At 42.5% G+C, this 26,417-nt stretch overlaps 2 protein-coding genes across 4 annotated transcripts in view; one reads left to right on the top strand and one right to left on the bottom strand.

Moving 5' to 3' along the window:
* The first annotated feature begins 8,775 nt into the window (after window positions 1–8,775).
* Window positions 8,776–15,505, top strand: TMEM254 (transmembrane protein 254). Its single transcript, XM_066191530.1, has 4 exons — window positions 8,776–8,916; window positions 10,472–10,575; window positions 11,767–11,826; window positions 13,939–15,505. The coding sequence occupies exons 1-4, from the start codon at window positions 8,821–8,823 to the stop codon at window positions 14,057–14,059; spliced, it is 381 nt and encodes a 126-aa protein (XP_066047627.1). The 5' UTR covers window positions 8,776–8,820; the 3' UTR covers window positions 14,060–15,505.
* Window positions 15,506–19,701: 4,196 nt separating this feature from the next.
* LOC136294079 (L-threonine ammonia-lyase-like) overlaps window positions 19,702–26,417 on the bottom strand; it is a 32,262-nt gene continuing 25,546 nt past the window's right edge. For all 3 annotated transcript variants that reach the window (XM_066191525.1, XM_066191523.1, XM_066191524.1), the window contains exon 12: window positions 19,702–22,635. In XM_066191525.1, coding sequence (XP_066047622.1) covers window positions 22,537–22,635 — 99 coding nt within the window. In that variant the 3' untranslated portion in view covers window positions 19,702–22,536. The remainder of the gene's footprint in view (window positions 22,636–26,417) is intronic.

Here is a 26,417-nt window from a genome sequence, read left to right as displayed (position 1 = left end):
AAAGAAGGCAAAATTTATGCCAATCCTTGCTTTTCAAGAGCATTCATTCCCCAGTCCAGAACTGGCTTTTGAGAGAGCTGTCACCTGCACTGAGCTGTCCCTTACATTAAACAGTTTTGTTACACCAGAGCATTGCTCTAGCCTTTTCTCCTACCAGAAATAATTGTTGCTTCTAATGCCTGAACAAGGAGGCAAAAAATACTGCTGAAAACACCATGCACTTTTGGGACATAACAGTCTTACTCTTAGATCACACTAAAATCTATAGATTTCAAGGTGAAAATGGCATTTGGCCAGTTTGAGATAACTTGGAATAATCTCACACTTCAGTATTTCTTATATTTAAGTCTTTAAGTAATCTGTGGAACTGATTGTAATGCTCTGAAATCCAGGGTAACGATAAAAAAAGTCCCACCTACAAGATCAAATGTCTGTCTCACCTGATTTTTAACTCTTCACCAATGACAAAAACTGGATACCTGCCATGAGAAGGTAGGGATCTATAACCAGCTCAGTAAATGACATACTGGCACTTTTACTCGGAAATTATGATGAAGACCTAGGTCATTTTCAGCCCAGAGTTTCTATTTAGTGAATTTAGTCAGTTTTTCTCTGAATGTATGTAAAATTTTAGCTTCCAGAGCATCCTCTCACTAGGACTTGTTGCGTGAAACAACACTTAATTTTCTGTGTTCTGAACATGTAACCTGCTAAAATCATTTTGTGCTTGCTGCCTCCCACCCAAGAATGTGGAATGGCCTTCACTGATTCCAGCAGTTCACACTGACCATTTCATTCATCAAACTCCTTCATTCTCTATCTACCCTCAGCCACCTAATTCCCACACTGAAGAATCCCATCTTATTCATGCTAGCTGGTCCATGATTATGTCCCCCATGGTAACTGCTCCATGCCTTCATCATTCACATTGTCTTTCCAGAGCTTTTTCTGGTTATGCGGTATCCTTTGAGGAAAAAGATGATGGAGTCACTCTCAGAATTTAAGATGTAGAGGAATCATGGTGTTTTAACTATTATGAAGGTAATATACAGGTCTGATTTCCTAACAGCTAATATTTGCTTTGTCTTTTTTAACCTCACTGAGCTTGCATTCTTACAGAATTATCAATCAAACTCCAAGATCTCATTTCTGAATTGTAATGGTAATTTGCTGTGAAACCTAAAAACAGTTCCTTACTTGCACTGTCACTATGCTGCCTACTGGTGAGTTTTTGAATCCTGTGGCAATCTTGAAAGAAATTGTCATCCCTGTCAAAAAGAAGGCTGCCTTAAATTTTAAAGGAAGACCCCAGATAAAACTGAAGCCAAAGTATTTGTAAAACTTGCATATTTTATGAAGTGGTAGCCCAGCAGTACCCAACACTGTTCATTTTTTTTTCTGGGCAGTAGGAAAAAAGTCTTATAAGATGGATTTAGGATAGCTGGGAAAGTGGTGATCAGTGCCCCCAGTCCTGTGCAATTCAATGTCTCCTGCTCTGAGGAAAATCTGTGTTCTGTGGGACAGACCTGCCTCCCACAGCCACACAGAACACTGATCTGCAGTTTGAACAGGCTGAGCCTGTAAAAGAGTTAGGATGACCACAGGGAAGGACAAATCAGCAGAGCAGAGTCTGCACCAGTGCAGGAATGGGCTGGAGCAAGATTTCCCTGTTCAATAAGCCTAATGAATAGATTATCAGTATTCCTGACCCCTTGGAACACACAGTAGAAAAGCCACACAGCCATGCAGTAGCAAACCTGTGGTCACTAAAATCCTTCCTCGGGAAACAAAAACAAAAACAAAAACAAACAAACAAAAAAAAACCAAACAAAAAATTGTGGATAAAACAGCCTCCAGAAATCTAGCCTGGGCCTCCAGAGGGTTACTGGGCCCAGTTCAATCTGGTGAGTCCTCACTTGCTGCAGCACCACTGAGATAAATATGATTTACTTTAAATGTAATGGTATTTCATGCCCACTACAGTCAGCCTCACAGGCTACATTACTTTATGGAAATCCTTCTCCCTGTTTTCTGTGCTGTCTCCTTCCCTGTCTCCTTTCCTTTGTGAGAAAGTGTCTGCCATCGTCCTCACCCATGCTGTTTGTGTAACTGCAGATATATCCTGTGACTGATCAGCTCCAGAGGCACTACTGGACTCCTGGCACCTGAGAGGATCAGACCCCTGAACTGCAGACATTTCAGGAAAAGGACTATCTTCTTCTTGTGCTGACAGAATTAAGCACATCACATGACACTATGGAAATACAACAAATCTCAACATCATAGTCTGCTGGACTTGATTATGATAACTAGTCACCTAAAGACGAGTGAATTTGGCCTTAAGGCTAGTCTGCTGGGACTGGAGACAAGTTGTCTGGAGTCCTCTCCTCCCTGTTTAAAGAACTATTGCTCTACCCTCCCTTGTCAATCCTATTCCTCCTCATCTCCCAAATAACATCCCCACCCATGTGGCTGTAGTGGAACATGCTTCCCACCTATCTTACCCATCTCTGCTAGTGAGTGACCCCATTTCTTTGCTAGATCTGTGCTGGTTTTTTTCTACTGCACTCAGTTTTTCCATCACAATGTTCCTGTTCCAGACACATAGGAAAAAATACTCAGGATTAGAAAACTGCATCAATTGACATGACTTGTTCATTAGCTGAGAAGCACAAAAAAGATCCATTAGTTGGTCCTAATGGACCCTCAAGAACAGTGAACTAAATGGAAGCTTATCCTTTTTCTCAACACTGCACTCTGTGTTTACTGCCATACCACTTGGCAAAGAAAGGCAGTGTCTTTTCAAATAGGAAGCAGTAATAAATGCTTAGGAATTCCTTCCGAGAGAAAGAAGAAATAGTGTCAGATGCCAAACACCATGTATTAAAATACACATGCACTGTCATGAAGTGGTTAAACGATAGAACAAGGCATCAAAATGCTGAGGATTTGATGGAGATTTATTTACTCATTCATCCTTTTAAAACCACTGTATGTACTGTAGGATGCTGGTGTGCAGAGTCATGGCCCTGGATCTCTATGAAATACACTTTTGAATAGTCTAAGCTACTCAGGTTTTTCCAATATGACCAGTATGAATAAGGCTGTCTAGTCACAATTTATCCTTGCAAAGTACATTCAGTTTTATTAAATACCCTCCCCAAATGACATAAAATCTTTTGTTGCTCCCATACCTTAAAAAAAAAAATCTTCTCAAATGCTTGTAGTTCATGTCCAATTTTTAAATTTCGACCAAATCCATAACTGCAACATTTATAAAACTGAGATTTCAAATGGATGTTACTTGCCAATATTTCATTTTCTAAAGCTACCTCACATAATAATAAAAGACATCAGAGATGTTCACAGAATATTTTTAGTAGGACTTAAGTTACTGACTTCCAGCACGTATGGGTTAAACCAGAGAACTGTAAACTGCACAGCTGTGGTCAAAACTGAAGCTCTCTGTGCAACCTGGACTTCAAACTGCTGAGCCTAGGCTGTCTCTTTACAAAGGCTTATTAAGGCAGTGTTGGTTGAAGCACATCATGATAAAGGAGGCTGTTTCACCTTCCTTTTCCTTTTTAATAAGAGAAAAACCCCCACAGTGATATTGTTAGGATAAGCATATGGAACTTTGACATAAATTCACCTCTGAAGTGCACAAACTGCATTTGTAGTAAAATCAATGAGAATTCCAAACGTTTATAACTGAAAGGTGTTACCTAGTTCTTAATCCTTACAAAGAATAAAGTATTTGGCTGGGACCATTATAGCTGGTAATCTCCAAGACTTGATTTATGCTCATTATTGTGTTTAAAATGTGATAGAAGAGAAGTAGTTTTATCAAACACTCAAGAAAACCAATGACAAATGAGAAGGACACAACAGATATATGCAAAGGTTTACTCACTTCAAGTTGCAAAGAGTATTCACTATAGCAACAAACAGAATTACTATAGCACATTGTTACTTCTTACGCATATCTGATTATATTCAACATTTCCTGTAAGTATGGGAATCAGCTGAAAATCTTGTCCATTAACCTCAAAAATGTAATGCTTGTCAAATGGCAACACGAAATATTTTAAAAGACCATACTTTTCCTGAGCTTCTCTAGTCTTAGAACTAAAAGATTAAGGTGATACAATTCTGAGTCCCCATTAAAAATTAAAAGTGGCAGGGGAATAGTTAGATTAACCAGCTACATTAGGAACCAGACATTGCTTGCAGTGGTTTCATTATAGCATTGTGCCATTTAGCTCTGATTAAAAAAAAAAAAAAAAAAAAAAAAAAAAAAAGTCCTGCTGATAATTGTTTTTCCTTAGGTAACTTTCCCTGAATGCATCCCATCTCTTTTATACCAGCTTCAAATCCACTTGAAAATTGGCTCCAGTTTATTTCCAAGTAACTTCCTAGAGAAAAACCCAATCCCTAAATCTTTGCTTGTACAGAAAGTTGCTGTTTAAACAAGTCACATCACTGACTCTAGCATGATGACTCATGCCATAAAATTTGTTCCGAATTTGACTAATCCTCCCACCCCCTCCTTTTTTTTTTAAGGAATTTTAAACGACAGAGAAGAGCTAACGTGTCTCTATCTATTCTCTGGCATCCACCTAGAACACCAAACAAAAGAGGCCGACTACCTGGCAAATACCCTTTGTACTTCCCGATGGAAGTGAGATAGCCAATATCTCTAAGTTAGAGATAGCAAATGTTTCTAAACTGAAGAGGGAACATTTTTCTCCACTAGTAGGAGCAACAAGAACTTTAGTATTTGAAAATTGAAGAGAATGATCTCTTGATGTAACAGCATGTGAAATGAGCCAACTCCGTGTCAGGGATTAAGCAGAAGGATGCACAGGTCTGTCTATCAGGTTGTTTCAGTAGAATTAACCCATCTCAGTGTACACACCCAGTAACTGTGGAGACTTTGGGACAACCTGGACACAGCTTCAGTGAAAAAAAAAAAATTAAAATGAATGTAGCTGTCTTTGAAACCTCAGAGAGGATCTTGTGTCCCATCGTCATGGCAATATGTGGTTACTTTAACATGTTGATTTCATAAAGAACATATTTTTCAGTTTTAGATTCTTAATAAATACATGAGTGTTTAATATCAACCTAATTTGAAATCTAAACCAAGTAATACAAATGCAAGAAAAAAATTTTGTGTGCAATTATGAGGGAATATGCTTTTTAATGCTTTTTTTTTTCCTTCCCAACTTTTTTTTTTTTTTAAAGATTATGCTTTTCCTGTTTTCTATGGCCTCAAAACAGACTGAGTTCAGCAATCTGTGCAGCCTGCAGCAGGGTGAAGCTGGGTTAGCTCATCTTCTCCAGGGCTTACAGAGCCCTGCCATGGGGCTGGCAGTTTGCTGATTGCTCCCTCCCATTATCTGCGTGTTCTCCAGCACAGGAAAGGCCTGAGAAAGGACGGGGAGCTGTGGCAATCCTGTCACAACTGACATGTGTGTTCCAATCTACAACTCTAAATCTGGCTTTGGCATGCATGGCCAGAGCTGCCTGCAGTCTGCAGTCAGCCTTGGTTGTGTTCTGGGTTGTGGCATGCTGCTGAGAGCTGCCAATTCCTAACAGCACCACCATTCATTCACTTTTTTGGCACTGATTAGGATAAAAGGAAAGGACATCAAACTAGAAATCTCAGAAGTTATGGTGAAATAGTTTCATTTCCTGTAAACTTGGCAAAGTGAATTTGTTCTGCATTTTTTCAATAATTCACATAACAGTGTTTGGGATTTGTTGTTTCCAGTTTGGATTATACATGTCAATAAATGCAATTCACTGACAAATAATATTTTCAATGCTGACACCATGAAGATAATTAATCTGTCAAAAATATGAGGGCAGAATTGCAAACCTTTGCAAAATATGATAGAGCAAGCTTTTCAGCTACTCTGAAAAATAAATACTCCCCCAAAATTAGCCATCAGGTGTATCTAACACCACCTAAGAAACACAAGAAAGATTAACCACTGAAAACTGTGGACTTTATGTTTTATGACACCTTCAAAGTAAGACAAATGCCCCTTGAAAAGTATCCTGTCAGTAAATGCAAGTCACTGACCTCTATTCAGAGAAACAAGATAATATTTAATGGCATGTGCTGGCCAGACTAGATGATGCTACAGGTCTTCTGGCTTTAATTTATTAAAACTGGAATTACATTCAGCTTCTTAAATACTCTAAAGACTCCTCTCTTTGTCAAGAGAAATAGCCTGTTTTAAAAAGTCAGGTCAAAGACGCTGTCCGGGATTAGAAATGGAATCTCTGGATGTCCAGCCCCAGAAAAGGCCTGAGCAGGGAGTTGTCTTCATGAACTATTTCACATTCAGGTCCAAGGCTGTTGAGATGGCCAGGACTGGTAAAGCTACCCATGACAGTCAACAGGGCTGGCAGCGAGTGGAGGCTGCTGCCACGCATGAACCTGGAAGAATACCACTTCATAAAAAGATAATCAATTATTTTTGGCATCAGAGAAAGAAAAGTAAGCCAGCTCCCTGTCCTCTGCCCACGATGTCACAGTGCGAGTGGTCCTGGCTGGTGTGGCAGCTCGGGTGACACGCCAGCGTCTCTGACCCCTCCTGGCCACCAAGGCCAGTCTGACAAGGCAAAAGCAGCAGCAGCGCCTGGCGCCGACAGCCCGCGCCTTTGCTGTGCATCCTCTGCCCTCTGCAGTCACCGCCGCGCAGCAGCCCGTCCATCCCTCCAGCGCCGAGCTGCTTTTTGACTGCATTCCCGCACACCTTGGGCCTTGCTGTGGCCTTCCGTGATGGTCCTGCTGCGGGGCAAGGCGGATCTGCTCGTGCGGGCAGTCCCAGGCTCTCCCAGCACAAAGCTCGGCCCAGCTCAGCAGCTCAGCACCGCCTTTGGACACGGCATTACAGGCCGGCAGAAGCAGTTGTGTAGAATGTTGCAAAGAGGAAGGAATTAACTAATGGGCTGCAAAAAACCAAACCAAACAAACCCGAGGGGGGGGGGGGGGGGGGGAAGGGTAATTTTAGAAAATTCTCCCAGATAGTAAGACATAAGTGGGGTCACACACTCTTCTCTCCTGCATCAGCAAAGCAACACGGGAAAAAAAAAATTAATCGGGTGTAATTGCACATAGCCAACCTCACCGGGTTTTGTAGATGGGATTCCCAGCAACAGTTTTACCACAGCAGGAATTTTTTACTAAACTCTCCTGTAATCTCAAAGAACACCCCAGAAAAACGAGGGGGGGGGGGGGAAGAAAAAAAGAAAAGGGGGGGGAAGCACAGGCATGTCATTAACACATAATCAACAGAGCAGCTTGTTTGGCCTTCAGGCAAGGAGAGAGAAAAGCGCAGTCAATATTTTACAGTGTGTCTACACTATCAGTCATGCCAGGCAAACAGGTAACAAAGCTCAAAGGAAAATATAAACCCGCCCAACCAACCCCAACACTTCTGCCCCTGAGCAGCTGTCCCAAGGGCCTGGTGACTCATCACCCAGACCACATTCCCAAAAGAGCACAGAATACGAAAATCTTGAACTTAATACGCTTACAATCGCTAGTTTTCAAAAGGGAAGGTGCTCTGTACTTGTTCTAGATAACGACTGGACTGCTCAGCAGTAGGAATGTCAATGGCTGCTCATTTTAGCCCAGCAGCGAGCGGCGCTGCAGTCTGCGATCACCGCGTGCTGCGGCAGGGACCGCGAGCGTGTCCCCGGGACAGCCCCGCGCCCTGCGGGTGGCGCCGGGAACACCCCGGGAGCCGCCTCCGCCCCGCGGCGCCGCCCGGTGCCACGAGAGGGCGCTCCGGGACCCGCGGCCCGGAGCCGGGGCTGCCCGGGGGCCGCGGCTGCCGCCATCGGAGTAGCTGCAGTAAAGTAGCAAGGGGTCAAGTTGAAAAGCTCACTCCAACTTCTGTGCTGTTCCACGCTGCGTTCGGTACAGAATCGCAGGATCGATTAGGTTGGAAAAGACCTCTGAGACCATCGAGTCCAACCGAACACCACCTTGTCAACTAGACCATGGCACGGAGTGCCACATCCAGTCTTTTCTTAAACACCTCCAGGGACGGTGACACCACCACCTCCCTGGGCAGTCCATTCAATATCTAATCACACTAAACTTCCCCTCGTGTGATTCTGGACTATGTCCTCTTGTCCTGCCACTGGCTGCCTGGGAGAAGGGACCGATTCCCACCCTGCTACAGCCTCCTTTCAGGCAGATGTACAGTGATAAGGTTTCCCCTGAGGCTCCTTTTCCCCAGGCGAAACAACCCCAGCTCCCCCAGCTGCTCCTCACAGTGCTTGTGTCCTAGACCCTTCACCAGCCTTGCTGCCCTGCTCTGGACACACTCCAGCAGCCCAACATGCTTCCTAAACTGAGGGGCCGCGAACTGGACACAGCACTCGAGCTGTGGCCTCACCAGTGCCGAGCACAGGGGGGTGGACCCGGTTCATCTGCACGGCGGCCACACTATTGCTGATCCAGGCCAGGACGGCACTGGCCTTCCCGGCCAGGTGGGCACCCTGCTGGCTCATGTTCAGCCAGTGCCGACCAGCACTCCCGCTCTTTCTCCGCCGGGCCCCTTCCCAGCCACTCCGCCCCCGCCCGGGCTTGCCCAGGCCCAGCGCAGGGGGGCTGCCCGCAGCCCCGGGCGGGCGCTGCGGGGCGGGGCCGGGCCGGGCCGGGCCGGGCCCGATGGGGGCAGCGGCCGCCCAGGGGCGGGCCCGGCCGCCTCCCCCGCCCGCCCGGAGGCGCCGCCCCCTCAGCCCGGCCTTAGCGGCGGCGGCGCGGCCCGGGCTCACTGCGCGGGCGGCGGGATGGCGGCGGAGCGCGGCCGCGATGGCAGCTGCCACTTCCAGCGCTCCCGGTTCATCTGGATGGTGGCCATCATCTTCGGCAATATCCTCCTCGGCGTAAGGAGCGGCGCGGCCCGGGGTGGGGAGGGAGGGAGATCGTTCAGAAGCCGCGGGGTGCTAGAACAGGTTTCCTGCACCGTCCCCGTGTCCGCGGAATCGCCGCTCCCTAAAATGAACGCGGGGAAAAAGGAAACAAGAGGCGGCTGCCTTGGCCAGGCGGGGAGGAGGCTGGACAGAGCCGTGCAGGAAGGCGGCGTGAGGGAAAACCCGCTTGGCCCGCGAAGGGAAGCGAGGCCGTGGCGCTGGAGGCGCGTCCCGGGCCCGGTCAGAGCATCCCGGGGCGCGGCGCCGAGCGCGGGTTTGCGGGGCGGGTGCCCGGGGAAAGGGGCTGCGGCATTCCCAGAACTGGGAATTGAGGCACTGAGCATCAGCACAGCGCGCTCCGGGACAGCTGTGGGGCATGTCAGTCCATAAGGTGCATTTACTAAAGGTGAGGGCTTGAGGCACAGGCTGTACGAACTAGTGGTGTTGGAAAACACACAATTCTCCACGTTGTCTTAATTTCCAAAGACAGACTTCAGCTAAGTTAGGTTGGATTACTGGAGCAGGGATATTAATGGCTGTTTTGTTGATGTATCTAACGAGTTTATGAAAGCCATCCCTTGACTTTCACATGTTGTGATTTTCCTTCTGTTGGCACAGATTTTCTAAACTTAAGAACCGTCATTGTAAAAATGATGGTCAAGGAATGTCAAGCCATACACAAAACAGTTTTTGGACTGTTTCAAGAAACAGAGTGAGCTTTAAGCAGATTCCCTTTCTATACCCATCACCTCCCCACATCTTTGGCATAGCGAAATTTACATATAGTGAGAAACTGCAGTGTGGATACCAAAAGCAAGATAAGGCAGTGTGAACTTTAGCCTGGCCTAGCGCTCACCTTATGTCCCCAGTGGACTCTGAAGTGCACAGCTCATCACTCACTGCCTGCTCCTCCTCCCCAGCTTGTGAAAATCAGGGTGCACAGTGGTAAACAGTGTGGACAGCTCTGTGACAGGAAGGAAACCTGGGAAGAAGTTCTGTATTTTTGGTCTTGGGATTTGTGCTCAGTTATCTTCTGTGCCGTGTTAAAAATAAACAAAAATCTGACAGATTCTTTTTTAGGGGACAAAAGAACTGGTCCCCTAGTTCGAGATAAATTGTTATTCCTCCCGAACAGTGTATTCATTGTTTGGCTTCTTCAGGTCAGTTGCCTCAGATTAACTTCTTCAGGACAATGTAGGTTTTGCAGCTTCCATGTCTAATAGGTAATGAGCTTACAGCTTAAATGCCACTTAACGTGCAGATGCACTCTTGGTACCCAGACAGCAACCTTAAACTTATCCCCTTGGCATCTGGTATGTCAAGCAATAGAAATTTCCTGGTTGGAACCTTTCAAAGGCTACTGGAAGAATATGGTCCTTGGACAAAATTAACGGAATGAAAGAATTTAAGTACTATGAATAAATGCGTCCTAAACTCATGGGGCTCAAAAATAAAGCTATTTTGAATGTTAAATTGATAGTACCTCTACCTTGAAGTAAGATAACGATTTTTTTTTTTTTTTTTTTAGTGGGTAGCACTTTTGCCTTCAACTATACCTTATAGTTACTTGGGATTATTTGGTACCTTCCTTAATTATTTAGTGGAACACCACCACAAATGGGTCTACGCCGGGTAAGTTATATTTGACTGTGTAATTATTTTGCCTCTCTCTCTGACTCTTGTACTTAGTCTGTGTTCACAAGCCTTCCTGTAACCCAGTTGTTAATTAGATTGAAAGAGCTCTCCTTTCAAGCTCATTACAATTAAGGGTGTGGGGTAATAAGTACACAGAGGGCTAGACAGGCTAAGAGCAGTTTGATAGTTTAAAAATTCAACTTTGAATTTGGCATCACTGATGGTATTACAAGAAAAGGAAAAATGTTAAGATACTACTTTTGATGACAGTTATTCGTCCATAGTTATACTTGTATCATCTACTGAAAGTATTTTTTTTTTTTTCTCTAGTTGTTACTTGAGCAGTCCAATTCTTTCTTTAGGAACCTTTTTTAATCCAGCTTCAGTTAAAGCACATTTTCTACCCTTGTACTCTCTTGTCCTGATCTACGTGAGAAAGAGCCTGCATAGTGCTAAGTTTTGCTGGGTTTAGTTTTTGCTACTTTAATTAGCAGAAGAGATTGTTAATTAAACAATATTTCCTTGAGCTCACTGACTTCCTGGGTAGACAGAAATCAGTAGGGCTTTCTTGCTTATTTTACCATGCATCATGTAGAACCTTCATCTTTTCTCAGAGCATCTTTTGCTTTAGCAAGGTATTGAATTGATCCCAACTGAATATCCTAACTTTTTTTTTTTTTTGTACAAAAGCTTCTGTATTAAAATTTGTAGCCAAGTGTGGCTTATCAAGTCACATTATATATTCTGACTCTACACACACAGTTGTTTTTGTAGAACTAAATCTGTAAAACTCAAGTAGCTCCTTAGGACCACTAAAAATACTTGTGTAAGTAAAAGGATAGATTTTGCATGCTTAACTAAGATTAACTTATACTGCTTTCACTAAGCATTTGGCTTTTTGGCTTAATCTAAGTGCTGAAAGTTTTGGAAGCCTAGTGGATGCTTCAAATAGCAGGTCAAGGCTTATTGCACAACTTACAGTTGCTCTGATTTTCTCAGTGGGCTTCAGTTTCTTTCACGTGTACACTTGTGAGGTTTTTTCAAGAGTAAAAACACACCTTCCTTTCTAGGTTAAAATAAGCAGTCGCTTCAGTGCTTCCAGATTTATATTCTCTGCCTGATGCATCTTGGATACAAGAATCTTCTCCCTGATTTTCATCAAAATAAACCATGTTTTCTTTCCACCAGGTTCTGGATATCCTGGTTGATTCACATAGTGGAAGCCCTCTGCTGTGTTAAGTTATGCCAGTAAGTTGTTCCCTCCTCTCACTCCAACACAGGTTCTCTGCAAAGGATTTCTGACTCAAGTAACATAAGCTACAGGCTGGTTGTGGTGGCTCTCAGCAGCAGTGAATTCAGAGGGTGCTGGTAGAATTAGCAGCACCCTCTGAATTTTAGCAGGGCAGCAAAACCAAGGGCTGGCAACTGGCAGAATTGGCAGCAGCAACGTTTGCCAGAGCTTGTCTGGCATCTCTGAACTCCCTGTTCACTGGGTAACACTGCTGCTCAGGAGGCAGAGGGAGCAACAGATAGTGTAGAAACAGTCTGATAACTTCAGGTGTTAAGAGTTTTATCAGATCTTACCTCACCAGGATTGCGATGCTGCTAATCACACACTTAGACAATTGCACCTGTATTGTGAGAGTACAATTGGACTCTTTCATTTGGGGACTGTTTCAGATCTACTTGTATCTGCAGGTCAGTGGGATAAAATACTTGGGACTGTACAGGCAAGGCCATCTAAGTCTTACCTTAGGATAACAATTTACCTGGGAAGGAGTGCTGTCCAAACACATGGTCCTCCTGTTCATTTGACTTGTGGTTGCAGTAGTTCAGGAAAATGTAGATGCTCGTTAGATTCTCCTGCTCTGCAGAGTAGGTGGCCAGTCTGTTTGCCATGATACAAATGATGGCTTTCCACTTCATTTGGGTCATTCACTCCTGTCTGTCCCAGGCTTCTCAGGTAACAGCTCTTGGAAGCAACAGGATTTTGTTTCATGAAACACTGTATAAGGTTGTTTTTTTTTAAGGTAATAGAATATGGATGAATAACCTCTGCCTTCAGAATGAGAGTTAGTAAAAAATTTGTGTTTATCAGACTCTCATTTTAAGTTATGTTGGTTGAAAGTTAAAACTTTAAGTCTGAGTGTGTAAATAAATGGGTATCTGGGCCTAAGGCAATTCTTTTAAGTATGAGGAAGCTTGACTCCCAGTGAACATACCAAAAGAGTGTATTGTAATTAATTTTACTGATGAAGTTTTACAGAGTAGTGTTTAAACCCACAAAACAAAACAAAACAAAAAAAAAAAAAAAAAAAAAAAAAAAAAAAAAAAAAAAAGGCAGAGATGGCCTGCCCATCATCATCTCATCAGGAGTGCTGCCTTAGATTACCTAACAGCTGTACTTCTATGAGCACCAAACACCACTTATTTTTACTTATGTAAAAGTTATGTCTACTTGGCAACATCACAAAGGAGGCACAAGGAAAAACTGTGAGGACTCAGATACATATTTGTTAATCAGCAGTAGTATTGTCATTGGCTCTTGGCCTGTATTGCTGCATATGTTCTATTCATTAAGCTTTTTTGTAGCAATAGGCAAATTTCTTAAGCTCTTGTTCTCCAGGTTCTGCACTAATTCGAAAACACTGCAGCTGGGACTATAAACAAAAAAGCACACCTATGCCTGATGGAATTGTTTACTGGAAATGTGAAATCCCATGGGTTTGCTGTTGTGTTTATACTTGTTCCTTTCAGTAGGAGTACTTCTCAAGAACAATGGGGGAGAAAATTGTAATATACAGAAAAAGTCACATATATTACATTAAAACTAACTAACAAAGGAAGGTATCTTCTTCATAAAGTAAGTGAAGTGCCTTCAGCTCTGTTACCTGTCTTTGTCTAGCCACAAATTCACGTACTGGTGTTTCCCCATCCCTCATCACACAGTCATTGTCAACATAGAGTCTCCCTTGACTAACAGTCAACAAGAAATTCAGATCGATACTAAGCTAATCCAGTTTCTTGGTTCTTTGCACACAACCTTCTGGGATAAGTAATCCCAAATAGGACAGATGGAGATTGCAATTTATGTATTGTTGAGGTAATTGTATGCATAGAATGCCTGAAGGAACTTTTGTTCAATAAATAGGTTAAAATCTTAAAACCACAAGAACTGGTATGTTTAGTTAGCACAGGAGATGTGTCAGTGGATGGAAACTGATGTGCTGAGCTGCAATGTTCTAATCCAGTCTGAAACTCAAGGATGGGTAGAGATAGCTAACCTTACTTTATAAGTATCGGTGCAGCCTGCAGGAGTGTAAGTTTTTGACACATTTTGTGTTTTTGTTAATGTTACAGAGCTAAAGGAATCACTGACCCGGCTGTTCAGTTTCAATGGTTTGTTCAGACCCTTTTCTTTGGATATGCTTCCTTTGGTCTCCTGGTGTCTTACAAGCCTGCAGCCAAGAAGCAGTACTAGAAGACACTGAAAGAAGTCACTTCTCACATACTTCATCTCATTTTTCTGAAAAGACCCCCACATACATGTCTAGGTGCTGTAATTAGCTAAATTACATTCCTGCTGCATGATGCAGTGCCCTTCTACCCAAGCAACTCTCCTCTTAGTAAACAACACAATTAAAATTCTCAGGGCCCTGTGGCTAGTTCAGTAGAAAATCAGCACTTCAGTCTTGGCACTACCGAATTTTCATCCTATTTATTATCCAAGAAGCCAGAAGTTGCTGCTCTGCAGATTTTGACGTGTGTACCCTGTTGCTGACAGCTGGTAGCAGTGATTGATAAATTACCTTTTCATGAGGAGAACTGTTATTCTACAACAGGGAGGGTTATTGACAGCCTCAAGGCAGATTGCACCTGTTTTGTGATAGGATTTAAATTTACCTGTGTTTTCTCTATGGACTGACGTTGTTGTTGTTGTTAAAGCCTGCTCTTTGTACTTTGTTTTGTCTGCTTATTTTCATTCCACAAAGGACAGACCACTGTACTGCTGCAGGCACATTGGAAAGACCACGTCTCAGGTCAGGCTGAGGTGTGCAGTGAGCTTGGATACATAAAGCACTTTAACTTGGTTTAATACAAGTGCCTTAAAATACATGCAGCATGACCTCTTGTTTTTAATGAAGATTTTAAGTTACAAGTTATTATACTATAAAGTAGCTTTGAGGGCAGCTTTTTTGAGAAGTAATTTATTATCCAAAGAAAAAAAATATTTCAGAAATCTAGCTGAACAGTTGATATTTGGGAATGGAATTAGATGTAGTGAATAAACATATACCACTGCTTCCCAGATGCTGATCTTCTGAAGCCTAAGGTTGAGAGACCATCATAAGCACCCCTCAAGATGTGTAGTGAGTTTCATCAGATTGTCTTCTACTTTTGAATATTTGAACAAGAATTTAGCCTGTGTAGTTTTAGCACTTCTAAGAGGAATAACTATTTAAGGTACTAACTCTGGTGTGGGGAGAAGTTTTACCCTACCACTTGCCATGATGCTGTTCTGGAAGAAAAGGGTAAGAAAAGGTTGCTCTTTCTCTAACCTCTAAGGGCTCCACAAGGTAACAAGTAACTTTGTGCCTTGTGCAAGTACCTACAGACAGTAACGCTTCCATGTGGGAAGCATTATTCAAGCACAGGGACAAAGTTTTTGCTTTCAGTGGGTACTCAAAGCATGGAGAACTGAGGAGTTTGAAATGGTGGCTTGTTTGTGGTTTGGGTTTTGTTGTTGTTTAATAGCAAACCATTAATTTAAACATTTTATAGAGAAGTAGAAACTCATTTGGTGGCTGGAAATCCAACAGGAATGTCAAGAGCCTGAGCTACATTTTACCATGTAACCTTTTGTCTTAGTCTGTGACCCTGGAATAAAGATTTTTAAAAAGTGAAGAAGTTGTTTTTAATACATCCTAGAAATAAAATGCCTATACAAAATACACAGACAGCTTCTTCACACCATTATCAGTGTTCACACTTGAAATGTGCAGGATCAGCTTTCCAAAGTGAATCGCATCACTGATACTACACTGCCTTCCCCTCCATGGCCAGGCTGCCCTCCAAGCACTGGTCAGGCTCACCCTCAGCCCTTCCATTGGGCCCTGGAGTGGCTGCAGATAAATCACAGCTCTGAGAAGTTAAACTATGCCCTGTTAGGCTCCCCCTAATTAGATGGGCTTCCTTTCACACAGGGAATGTCAACGCTTCCCCAAGGAAGCTACAGTAGAAAGCTATGGGAACCTGGAGTAGAAAAAAATATGTACTGCCTTAGTTAAAAAAAAAGACCAAGATAGAACAAGTTTTAGCCAGGCACTGGCATCAGCACCATTTTTTGAAGCCTGTCTGGGATTTTTGTTTAGCATGACAGATTTCCGCATCTTTCTCTGTAGAGGCTGCTGGGCATTCCTGATCAGAGATTTCAAAAATGCAACTCCCAGGTATTCATCTACCTTCTGACACTTTCCCCAGCATTTGCTTCACAGCAGTGCAGTTTTAAGACTTGTTTAAAAAGGCCACAAAAACCTCACAAAAATAAAAACCCAAACAAAAACCAACAAGGGGTTGCTGTCAGCCTCCGTCCCAGAGCTGTAAACAGCACAGATGCCTGTTTGCTAAAGTTTTGGAGGCTTCACAAGACGATCCCAGCTGCAAACCTGAGGAGCAGGGGATGGATAATCATGCTGGCCTTGAGGAAAAGGAAGAAACCCACAGCATGACAAGACTGAAAACAGCACTGAGATACCATTTCTGAATAAGTGTTTATAGTGCCCTTAACATGACAGTGAGATAAACATACCCTTAGTATGTTACAAATTTATTTTTAAAAGCCAGCAGAAGCATGAATCCATGTTGGCACCTCACTCAGCTCACAAAGACACACATTCCTGGCTTCGACAGGCTCTGGAAATGCTGCTGGTTGCACCAGGTATTAGCATTTCTCCAGGCTAGTCCAATAGCAACAATAAAGGATTACTCTTAATCACTTAGAGCCACTCTTTCCTCTGCAATCAAAATGCCCTTTCCACAACAGAAGAACAGAGCAACAGAAGTGCAGTCTGTGTTCCCAAAGGCTGGCCTGGGTGTCAGACCATCCCCAGCAACACCCAACCTGCCCTGCTCGCCTAAGAAAAATACTTGCAAATTACGCAATTCACTGTAACAAAATATTTCAAAATATCACTTTCTATTGAAAGGAAACTCAAATTTCCCAAAGGAGGCATACAGAAGAGCTTTTACTTTTGAAAAAGACCGCTAAAAAGGAAAGTAAATCACCACAAAAGCTAAGATGACATTAATAAAGGTTTTTCAGGATGGATATTTCTGCCAACTAGGCTGGTGACAGCCCTGAAAAATAAATGCTGTTTAGACATCCATTTCAAATTGGAAAGAAGAAAAAACCCCATCCCTTGCTATGAAAGCTAAGTGCAAGAGTAGATATGCCTTATATTAACAATGTAAAGTAGTTGCCAAGAAAATTTAAAGCAACCATGCCTGTTCTTTCTAGATCCATAAGAAAACCATCCCCATTCATAATTCATTTGACCTGCATTAATGATCAAAAGAAATAATTTCATGCAAGTCACAACTGCATCACTTAAAACAGTACTTTTATGCTGTGATTGCTTGGTAGCTTTGTTGCAGAAGAAAACAAAGATCAATTTTCACCCTTAAATCATAATATATGGAAATGAGTGTAATTTACCCTTTAAAGGCAAGTTATCCAGACCAGTATGTTTGGCAAACCACTGCCCAAATCAAACTCTGTTGAGGAGATCTGGGTGTGTAGATCAGGACATGCAACATCAGCTCACAAACACTGCTGAGCCTGAACAGAAGCAGTGAGAGGTTCTCCCACCCCTTTTCAAGAGCTACTTCTAAAGCCTTCAGGGCTGTAACTGACTTTTGTGAGGGAGTGATGAAAAACTTTTCTCAGAATCACAATATGTCGTCTTGCTTTGCCTCTTTCTCATGCTGACCTAGATTTTTCTAAACACAACAGGAGTGGACTGAGCCAGACTTTGGAAATACCCAAGTGTTGGTTAAGGGCATTTAATTTGCTCTGGGGCTGGACAGCTGGTCCCCTGCAGAGCAATAGAGCCCAGGTGAAGCTGGGTTTGTCACTGCCATGGAGTCTGCAGTGAATTTGACCACTACAGGGAAGACCCTGTAGGTCCCACAGTCTGATGCTTGTGGGCTTTCTGGTACAGCCTCTCTATGCAAGAGCTACATGAACAGCTCAAGAAGTTACTGTAGCTTGTTGAAAGCAGAAGAAGCAAAATCCCTCAGTATTCCCTTTACTCCTGCTCCTCAGAAGAGCAGTAATAATATGGCCCAATCCACATACTGTACTGGACCTTACACGGCCCCTGCAAGTCCAAACATACCTACAGCACATGCAGGACAGGAAGAAGGAGGGGAGGGGGAAGAAAGAGAGTGTAAGGAACATTATTGTATCATTTATCAGCGTTCTTGGAGACCATTCTCACAAAGGAAAACCACTCAGGTGCCCCTTGTGGGAATACACAGGGTGACAAGTTTACTAAGTTTAGCAATTACTCAATTTAAAATGTCCTACTAAAGATACTCTAGGCCTCTCATCGAAAGGAAAACCACTTCCTTCTCCAAAATTTCAAAAGTGTGAAGGATAGGGATTTTCACAGTTGCAATCTCCCCCTGCATGCCCCAGAGCAGGCTGGTAAATCAGAAGTAGATCAGAGTACCTGCATTTAGAGGAGCTTTCAGACACCAACAGCACAGGACAAGCCTCTCGTATCCTTGATGTGGATGCATCAGATGTGGCTGGTTTGTTCTGTCCTTAAGGACTCTTCATTTCTTCAGACTGACAGGTTGTACGGGCTTAGCTGTATGGGATGTTGATCATTGTTGACATACTTCAAAACATTAATATTTTATTAGAATATTTTCCAAATACTGCCACCAGTTTTTGCTGCAGCTTTTTTTTTTTAAAAATAAACAAGTGCTTTTGAACAATGGGAAATTCATCAGCTCAGGAGGGCACAATGTAGTGCAGGATTCCTCCTCTTTTGAGATGTAGCAAAAGTTTGGGAACACATGAAAGCAAAGATTTGTAATAGAGGAAAACTCTACAAACTTCAAGACCCTATACATGGCAGACTGCTTACAGTAAACAAACTGCAGAGAAACCAAGGCCATCCAATAAATGACTGGCAAGAATGACAGCCCAACCCCGGAGTGTTGCCGTTTACTTTTCCATTCAGTAAACCACATGCCTGTGTTTGGCCTAGCAAAACTTTAACAGTAACATGTCAAATGCACTTACTGCACTGTGGGATGGGGAGTTGGTCAATCTCCCAAAAGCAGTAGGTCAGAAGGCAAGGTGCTGCCTGTGAGGACATGCCACATGCATGGGGACGTAAACTGTTCCTGATGCTGCAATAAACATGTACTGGCAGAGATTTAGTTGTTAATCCCCAGCTAACAGGACCTGGCTGAAAAAAATAAGGGATCCAGTGTGGGAGGAGATTTTGCTTCAATTTAAGATGCACCCTGTTTGCACGAGTTCTGGGAAGGAGTTGTGCTGTGCCCCTGACCAGCAGTGTGTGCCTAGGACAGCTCCAAGGGAACTACCTGCGTCGAGGCATCCTGTTCCTCTGGAGACAAGACTGTGTTTTAGCAGGAGGTTTGCTGCACCCTGGAACCGAAGGACTGGTTCCCCAAAGTTGGTGATGGCTGCAATGAGAATCCCTGAGAGCTGACTGAGCCCACCTCATGGACTTCTCTCACCCACCTGAGCCCAGCTGCACCCACAGCTGCCAGTGCCCAGGAGCACACAGGCAGGCACAGCCAAGGCCCAGGGCGGGGAGGAGCCCCTGGTTCTGTGGCAGTGAGGAAAGCCCACGCTGGACTTCCACCGTGCAGCAGTCTCCCCTGCCACTGCACAGGGCCAGAGCAGCCACCCTGCACAGCTGCCCTCTCCTCCCTGGCAGCTCAGAGCTCTCCCCTCACGTGAATGATGTGGATTTTGAGCCAATGTCAAGGACAGATAAAAGAAAAATATTAACTCTGATGTTTTAAAGTGAGGCTGCTATCAGTATCACACAAGAGAATGACAAATCTTTCGTTGCTGAAGTGGCATAGCAGAATTTTAATTCTTTTTCAAAAAAATACTATGCTTGGATTTATATTTTGCTGATTTAACCATTAGTGAAATTTTTACATAATCATTAAAGTTATTTTTCAAGGTACACAAGAATGCTCTATATAAAAATATTTCTTTAAATAAAACATTCAAAATCACATTATTACATCTTTGAAATGCCATAGATCTTATTATACTTCATAATTAAAAAAGGAAGTGGTTAGCAGCACAGGTATTTCGTTATTCTTTCCAAGCATACATTCATTTAAATGTCTCGTTTTGAGGATTTTTTTTTTCCCTTGGAAGATCTCCATTTTATCTTTTAAGCCAATGACACTTCAATAAAGGCAATATAGAACGAAAAACATCTCTGGTATTATTATATTTACAAATAAAGTGTTTATTACTGAAGAGTGATTTACACTTTAAAGTATGTTTATACTTAAAACAATAAAAATAAAACCAAACTGCAAATATCATGTTTATATTTTAAGCACCTTCTGGATATCACCTTCCTTCCCCCCACACCAAACACATTTCCAAAATCATATAGTGATTTCAAGTGCATTGATTTTGGGTTGCTCTATCTGTTCCATCTTCTTGCCCCATGTTTGTGAAGACTTGCTTCAATGCAAGTCCTAATCCCACTGATTAGGAAAGAAGTAATTAATGCTCTGAGCTTCTAAAACAATAAAGTCCAGGATAATACAAAATTTTAAACCAAATATCCAGACAGCAGAACCTTTTGGCCACTATTGAGAGCTTTGGTTATAAAGCTCAATTTTCTTCTCATATAGGTACCTGAAACACTCTCAAAATTTCCTGAGACTTTTGCAAAAAAACAGGAGAGGGTAATTAGACCTTTATCTATAGTGGGTTTTCATCCCCAAATCTGCTCTTTGGTGATGTGGTTTATTTTTTGTTCCAATGGAAGTAGCAAGTATGTAATATGGACTCTGTCATCTATTTCCATACAGATTTTTTAAACTCTTCTGGCAGTGGAGAAGGGACTTGTGTGTGACAGGACACAGCTGTGATTTACAGGACCAAGGCCTATTGCCCTCATTCTGGATGCCAAGAAGGGAACAAAACTAACCACTGGGGCATGAACAATTTTTAGTTCTGAGTGCAAACCACTATGGTCCTTCCAAAAACACACCGAATCTGTCAACTTGTATTTTTTGTCCACCATTTTTCAGACTCTGTATTCCTGCTCCTTAGTGAATCACAACAAGAAGGAGCAAAGAGATTATTTCCCAGAAAAACAATACTGCAGAGACCACCGCAGTGCTGCCCCTCTCATCCCATTTTGCCTGTATGAGCTACAGAGAGGGGTGGATCGTGGAACCACAGAATGGTTTGAGTTGGAAGGGACTTCAAAGACCATTTAGTTCCAACCTCCCTGTCATGGAGTTCTGTTCACCAGACCACGTTGCTCAAAGCCCCAGCCAACGAGGCTTTGAACCCTTCCAGGGATGGGACATCCATAACTTTTCTGGACAACCTGTGTCAGTGCCTCACCACCCTCACAGTAAAGCATTTCTTCCTAATACCTGATATAAATCTGCCCTCTTTCACTTCAAAGCCATTGCCCCTGGTCCCACACAGCTTCCCTGGAGGCCCCCTTTAGGAACTGGAAGGTGCTATAAGGTCTTCCCAGAGCTGAAGTTAAATTCTGCCCAAATGAAAAGGCACAACTGTGTTGTGTGCACATCCAGTAGAAGGCCTGAACTTCTCTTATATTTCTTGCCATCCCACACTATTACATTGTTGTTGGTCTCTGCCTGTAGTGATAAAAATGGTATTTAGGTCAATGTGTTCTTTGTTAATTGCATTAGCCATGTGCCTAAGACTTAGGCTTCCTCTTCTCCCAGCACTGCCTTTGGCTATTAATATGTGGCCTTTAAATATATGTCACTATTAACAGTGTGCTTAATCTGTCAGGTGAGATGGATGGAGTCTGTTTTAGACAGACTAAGATAATCAGTGAAATGCTAATTACAAAACTCACATGAGTAGAGAGACCTCTTTTTATATAGAAACACAAGCCAGTTTATATGCTACTTTTTATACTGAAAGTCTCCAAAAGCAGAGGCAAGAAATACATTTGTGTTCTGTTTATGAGCTCTAATCATACTCAATACCTTTTTTCAATTCCTGCAAAATATTTTGGAATTTTATTTTGCAAATAGGCTCATTTTACTTGGAAAAAAAAATTAATCTTATACTGGCTTTTATCTTCCAAGGGTTTTTCTGTCTGTGCTTAAATCATCTTCTATTAGCATAATTTTTCCTCACGTGGTAGAAGAGATCAGAACAGAAGTGTTTTCAACCCATACATTTGTGTACACCTCCTGGAGAAGATTTAGCAAACAGAAACCGGCTTCTGGCTTGGAAACAAAAAATTTCTGTACTTGTAGTGTGGCTAAGTCCAGCAGAAGGAGCTGTATTACTTTAACAAGGGGCATCAAAATCAAAAGATCTTTGAGAGGTCTATATTCAAATGTAAAGAGAAATGCCTTCTCCCTGTTTGTTTATGGAGTATCATTGGATTCTACAAACTAGCTAAAATCCAGGCAGCCAGCTGATAATGAACTGAGGAATTCCAACACCAGCAGAGACTAAGTGCTTCCCTCAGCTAACCTAAAGTTTTAACTTTTTTTCCCCAAAGACATTTACTACATTTTGAGCAGGAAATAAATATCCTGAAACTATTTGCTAACTGTTCAGCTTTGAAAGGTAGTATCTGTTGTGAAAGCCTCAAGACTGGGGCTCTGCAGAATCCTTGTCAGAGGCCCTGGTGCCCCCTCACCGCGCCGTGCCCGTCACCGCTCCGTCCAGGCAGTTGTGGGGTAGCGTTCCAAGAGTGCATTCCTCAGCTGGGCTGTGTGGATCTTGTCTCTGGTCTCCACAGTGCAGATGACCTGGCAAAAGAATGAGGACCATTCCTGATGGCATGGCAGCATTCTCAGACAAAGCCATTTCCAACTTAATCCTAAAATACGCTCATAAAAACAATCGGTTCAAAATAAAAACTCTGGCCCTCACATCTGCTCTCTGTGCAGGTAAGAAAACTGGCATTGCAGACATCTGGGGGTCTTCCAGCCCACCTGCGTGACCAAAGAACCTTCCAAAAACCCTATTTTATTGCCTTCTAAGTTTAAATAAGACTGGCTGATCATCTGCTGGCTTCTGGGCAAGGTACTTCTCCGGTCTTGGCTTCCCTGGAGACATCTGTTAGTAGCTTTTCTCTTCTGCTCCCTGGGGTATGTACACGTTGCTGCCACTTCACCCACCTCCGACTCTTACCTCACCACATTTCCATATTTCTAGCAAGTATTTGTTCCAGAACCTCCATCCTTCAAGCTTTTTATATTCTCCTTCTCTTGTCTTTCATGGAATTATCCCCCAGTTCTTTATCATCTCTGCAGTATTTTGGCTGGTTTCACGTCTCACACACCTTCTTGCTTCATTCTGGTTTTTGTTTGCCTATTGCATCACTTCCAGTTTTCTTTTATGGTTGTTCTCCTGCTTAGTAAAACAACTTAGGCAAAACTAGTCTTGATAGTTTTGTTTTGCTTTTGTTTTTTTTTTTAATTCTTCACCTGCCTCCATAGGTACTATTGAAATCCTGTCATGTAGCTACTAAGGGTAATAACTTCAATGGCATTTTTTTCCATTTTTCTATAATATCTCTATTTTGCATACTCACATCTCTGTCCCATCACTTGAAAGCCTGAGCACTAGCAAAAATGAGGCACCAATGTAAAGGTGCAGAAGGAAATTTATACTTCACAGTCTGAGATTGCCATTACTGCTAGTCCTGCTAGCAGGATCATCACTGGTGTTAGAAGTGCCACATGGAAAAAAGACCTCACAGAAACATGGAAATCTAGCAAGGAAAGGACCCAAGATGACTCATGGTGCAACTACGGAGAGTTCATTGTAACAGGCAAATCTACAGAAGGCAGAGAAACAACAACAGCAGAGCCATGATAGTCTCATGGTGGGCTGCTCCAGACATGCCCCATCAAAACGTGCCTATCAAATTTGCATCCCTTTTAGAAAGTAACAAGGCCAAAAATACTCTAATTTGTTTACAAGGACATTTCTAAACAAGAACATTGAATTCATGTTTTCTGGAACTGTCTTAAAATAACAGTAAACCTTTAGCAAAACTGTTGAATGAAAATATAAAACGCTAACACTCCAAGTTAATTTAAATAGCCATGGCTCACTTAATTAGAAAACTGGCTACAGCTTCTCAAATATCCATCATGAAATAAGCCACAGTTCTGATCTGGTCTTGTAATTCTTCACCTCTTGCGCTGCACATAGTTCTATTTGTTTGGTTCTTTGGAATGCAAATTAGATGCTAATTTCTTTCTTCTTCAAAAAAGTGGGATTTAATCTCAAGAGAAGGACAGTCATAGAGGGCAAGGAATAATGAGGAAAGGGGAGAGAACACAATGTTTGGGAAAACCTGAGACCGCCAACGTACCAAACACCCATTATCCACTCCCTGGTTCAAATAAAATCCCTAAAGCTTTGCAATCGCATCTTCAAGGGGACACATGCATCTCACATGGAGTCTGTAATTAAAAAAAGCAAGATTTTCCCTCTTCCGTAGCAATCATGCCTGTTTTGTTCTGAGTAAGTCAATTGCTGCTCTTGGAACCAGTCTGGATGTGACAGATTCAGCCTTGAATGTCTGGCAGCAAGCTGTTGCTCTGCCCTGGGAGCAAGCATGGGGAAGCATTTTGATTTATGGCTAATTATCCTCTCTGCCCTTTCCTTTCTGCTCAGGATGGAGCCAGAGAGCTCATGAACAGGTTGGACAAACACTGGCGTTTTGTTCTAAGCATGCACCACAACCAGCAGCTGGTATGGGAGATATTATGCTGTAGTGTATCATAAAAGGAGGAACAGTAACAGCAGTGATAACAAAGAACTCCAGAAATTCACCTGATTTTTCACAGTTGTCAAAGAGAGGGAATAGAGAGCATTTGGTCCCAGCAGGAGTGAAGAAAAAATCACACACCTCAGGACAGCAACAGATCTCAGCAGTAAGGAAGGCAAGAATTTACTTTCTTCCTTAGATTAAGCCAATTTACACTGCAGTGTTACTTTCACAAACCGCTCTCTCTCGCTTGCTTCCCCTGGGCCACGCAATTTACACGAGTGTCAACAGAGCAACCCTCACATTCATAGGGAGGTTTATGAGGTTATATTCTATGCGGGATACAGAAGCACCCCAGTTCCACTGGCTATAGGAGGTTACAATGCTATCGTGAGAGTAAGTGCCCCAAAATGGTCTTATTTAAGAATAAATGATGGGACCTATTGCCTGATCTTTCTTGTACACCAGACAAGGTAAGTTAAGACAACTAGAGAAGAATTTACTTTAAACTTATTTTATACTGATAAGCCCTCAGAACTGTTCATGGGGCTTTGGAACCTGCAGAGCTCTTACTGGCTGCGGGGCCAGCTGTGCACAGCACACTTTTCCTTTCTGTGTATCAAAAACCCCACAAACCCACCAACAACAGAGTGAATTTTATGAATTTCTCTCCTACATAGCATATCTTTCCTGGGTTAATTAAATAATCAAATGTCTGGTCCAGTAAGACCATTAAAATAACTAGCCAGATGGATCTTTTACTGCATTTAAAGTTCCATTCCCTGTGACAGGTAACCTAAAGATACGTTTCAGCCAAAGGGTTTAGTTCAGCCTGTAAGTTTTTTTCAGAGCAGGCCTACAAGTAATTAAAGACAGAAGAGATTTCACTGGATATTAATGGCTTGTGGGTTTTATTTAATGAGTGGAAATAACTGAAGAAGGACAAAGGCTAAATGAAAATTAACGGAAAAAAATGATGACAACTTATTGCTGTGCAACACCCAAATCCAGATGTATAAATCCAAATACTCTTAGGAATTACACTGATGTCAAAGAGAGGAGATTTCATAACTTCACAAAAAGAAGAAATTTGCAAAGTTCTTTGCTGAATAGCGTGGGCATCTCTGCTGCCTTCTAACTGCAAGTTCTCATAATGGAGGCACTTTGCCTTTTAGATTATATTTTCCTAGATTTTGAAAATGAATTTGGCATGCCTCTCAGGTCCCTGATGCCTACCATCTGTAGGTTGTGTGTGCAAATAAAAATAGTGGGTGGATATGCTGAGCCAATGTTGGAGAGCAGAGGAAATGTGAGTACTACTGCTGATTCAAGAGAATTCAGTCTTTTGTGCTTTTCCAGGCTCCATGTAAAGCTAATGCTAAGTAACTTGCAGTTCTTTATGTCTGTGAATCATCCATTGAACCTTTGTATCCTGTTTCTTTAATTCTAGAAATCATATTCATCATCCTAAGATTTTGTTGTTGGATTTGCATAACTTAGTGTTCATGATAAACCAAATTAGCAACATTATTGGTTTGTTTGCAGAAAAGTCACCTGAGTTAAGAGTGAAAACTTCAATTATATACACTGGTTTCAGTTCTGTATTTAGAAAAAGGGGTTTCTTTTTAAAAAATCAACAATTGGGCAATTTTCTGAATTATTTGGTAAACACCCAGCATAGATTATTTCACATTATAGATTATATGGTAACAGCAGCTCAGCTGATGGTTCGGGGATCAGCTGCCAGATTGTCCCCAAGGTTAGAGCAATGGAATGCTTGAGAAAGAGTGCAGCAGCTGTCAGCTG

The sequence above is a fragment of the Chamaea fasciata genome, unplaced genomic scaffold (assembly GCF_029207755.1).
Source record: "Chamaea fasciata isolate MVZ Bird 193981 ecotype frontalis unplaced genomic scaffold, bChaFas1.0.hap1 SCAF_9, whole genome shotgun sequence".
Classification (NCBI taxonomy): Eukaryota; Metazoa; Chordata; class Aves; order Passeriformes; family Sylviidae; genus Chamaea; species Chamaea fasciata.
This window is presented reverse-complemented; position numbering and strand designations above follow the sequence as displayed.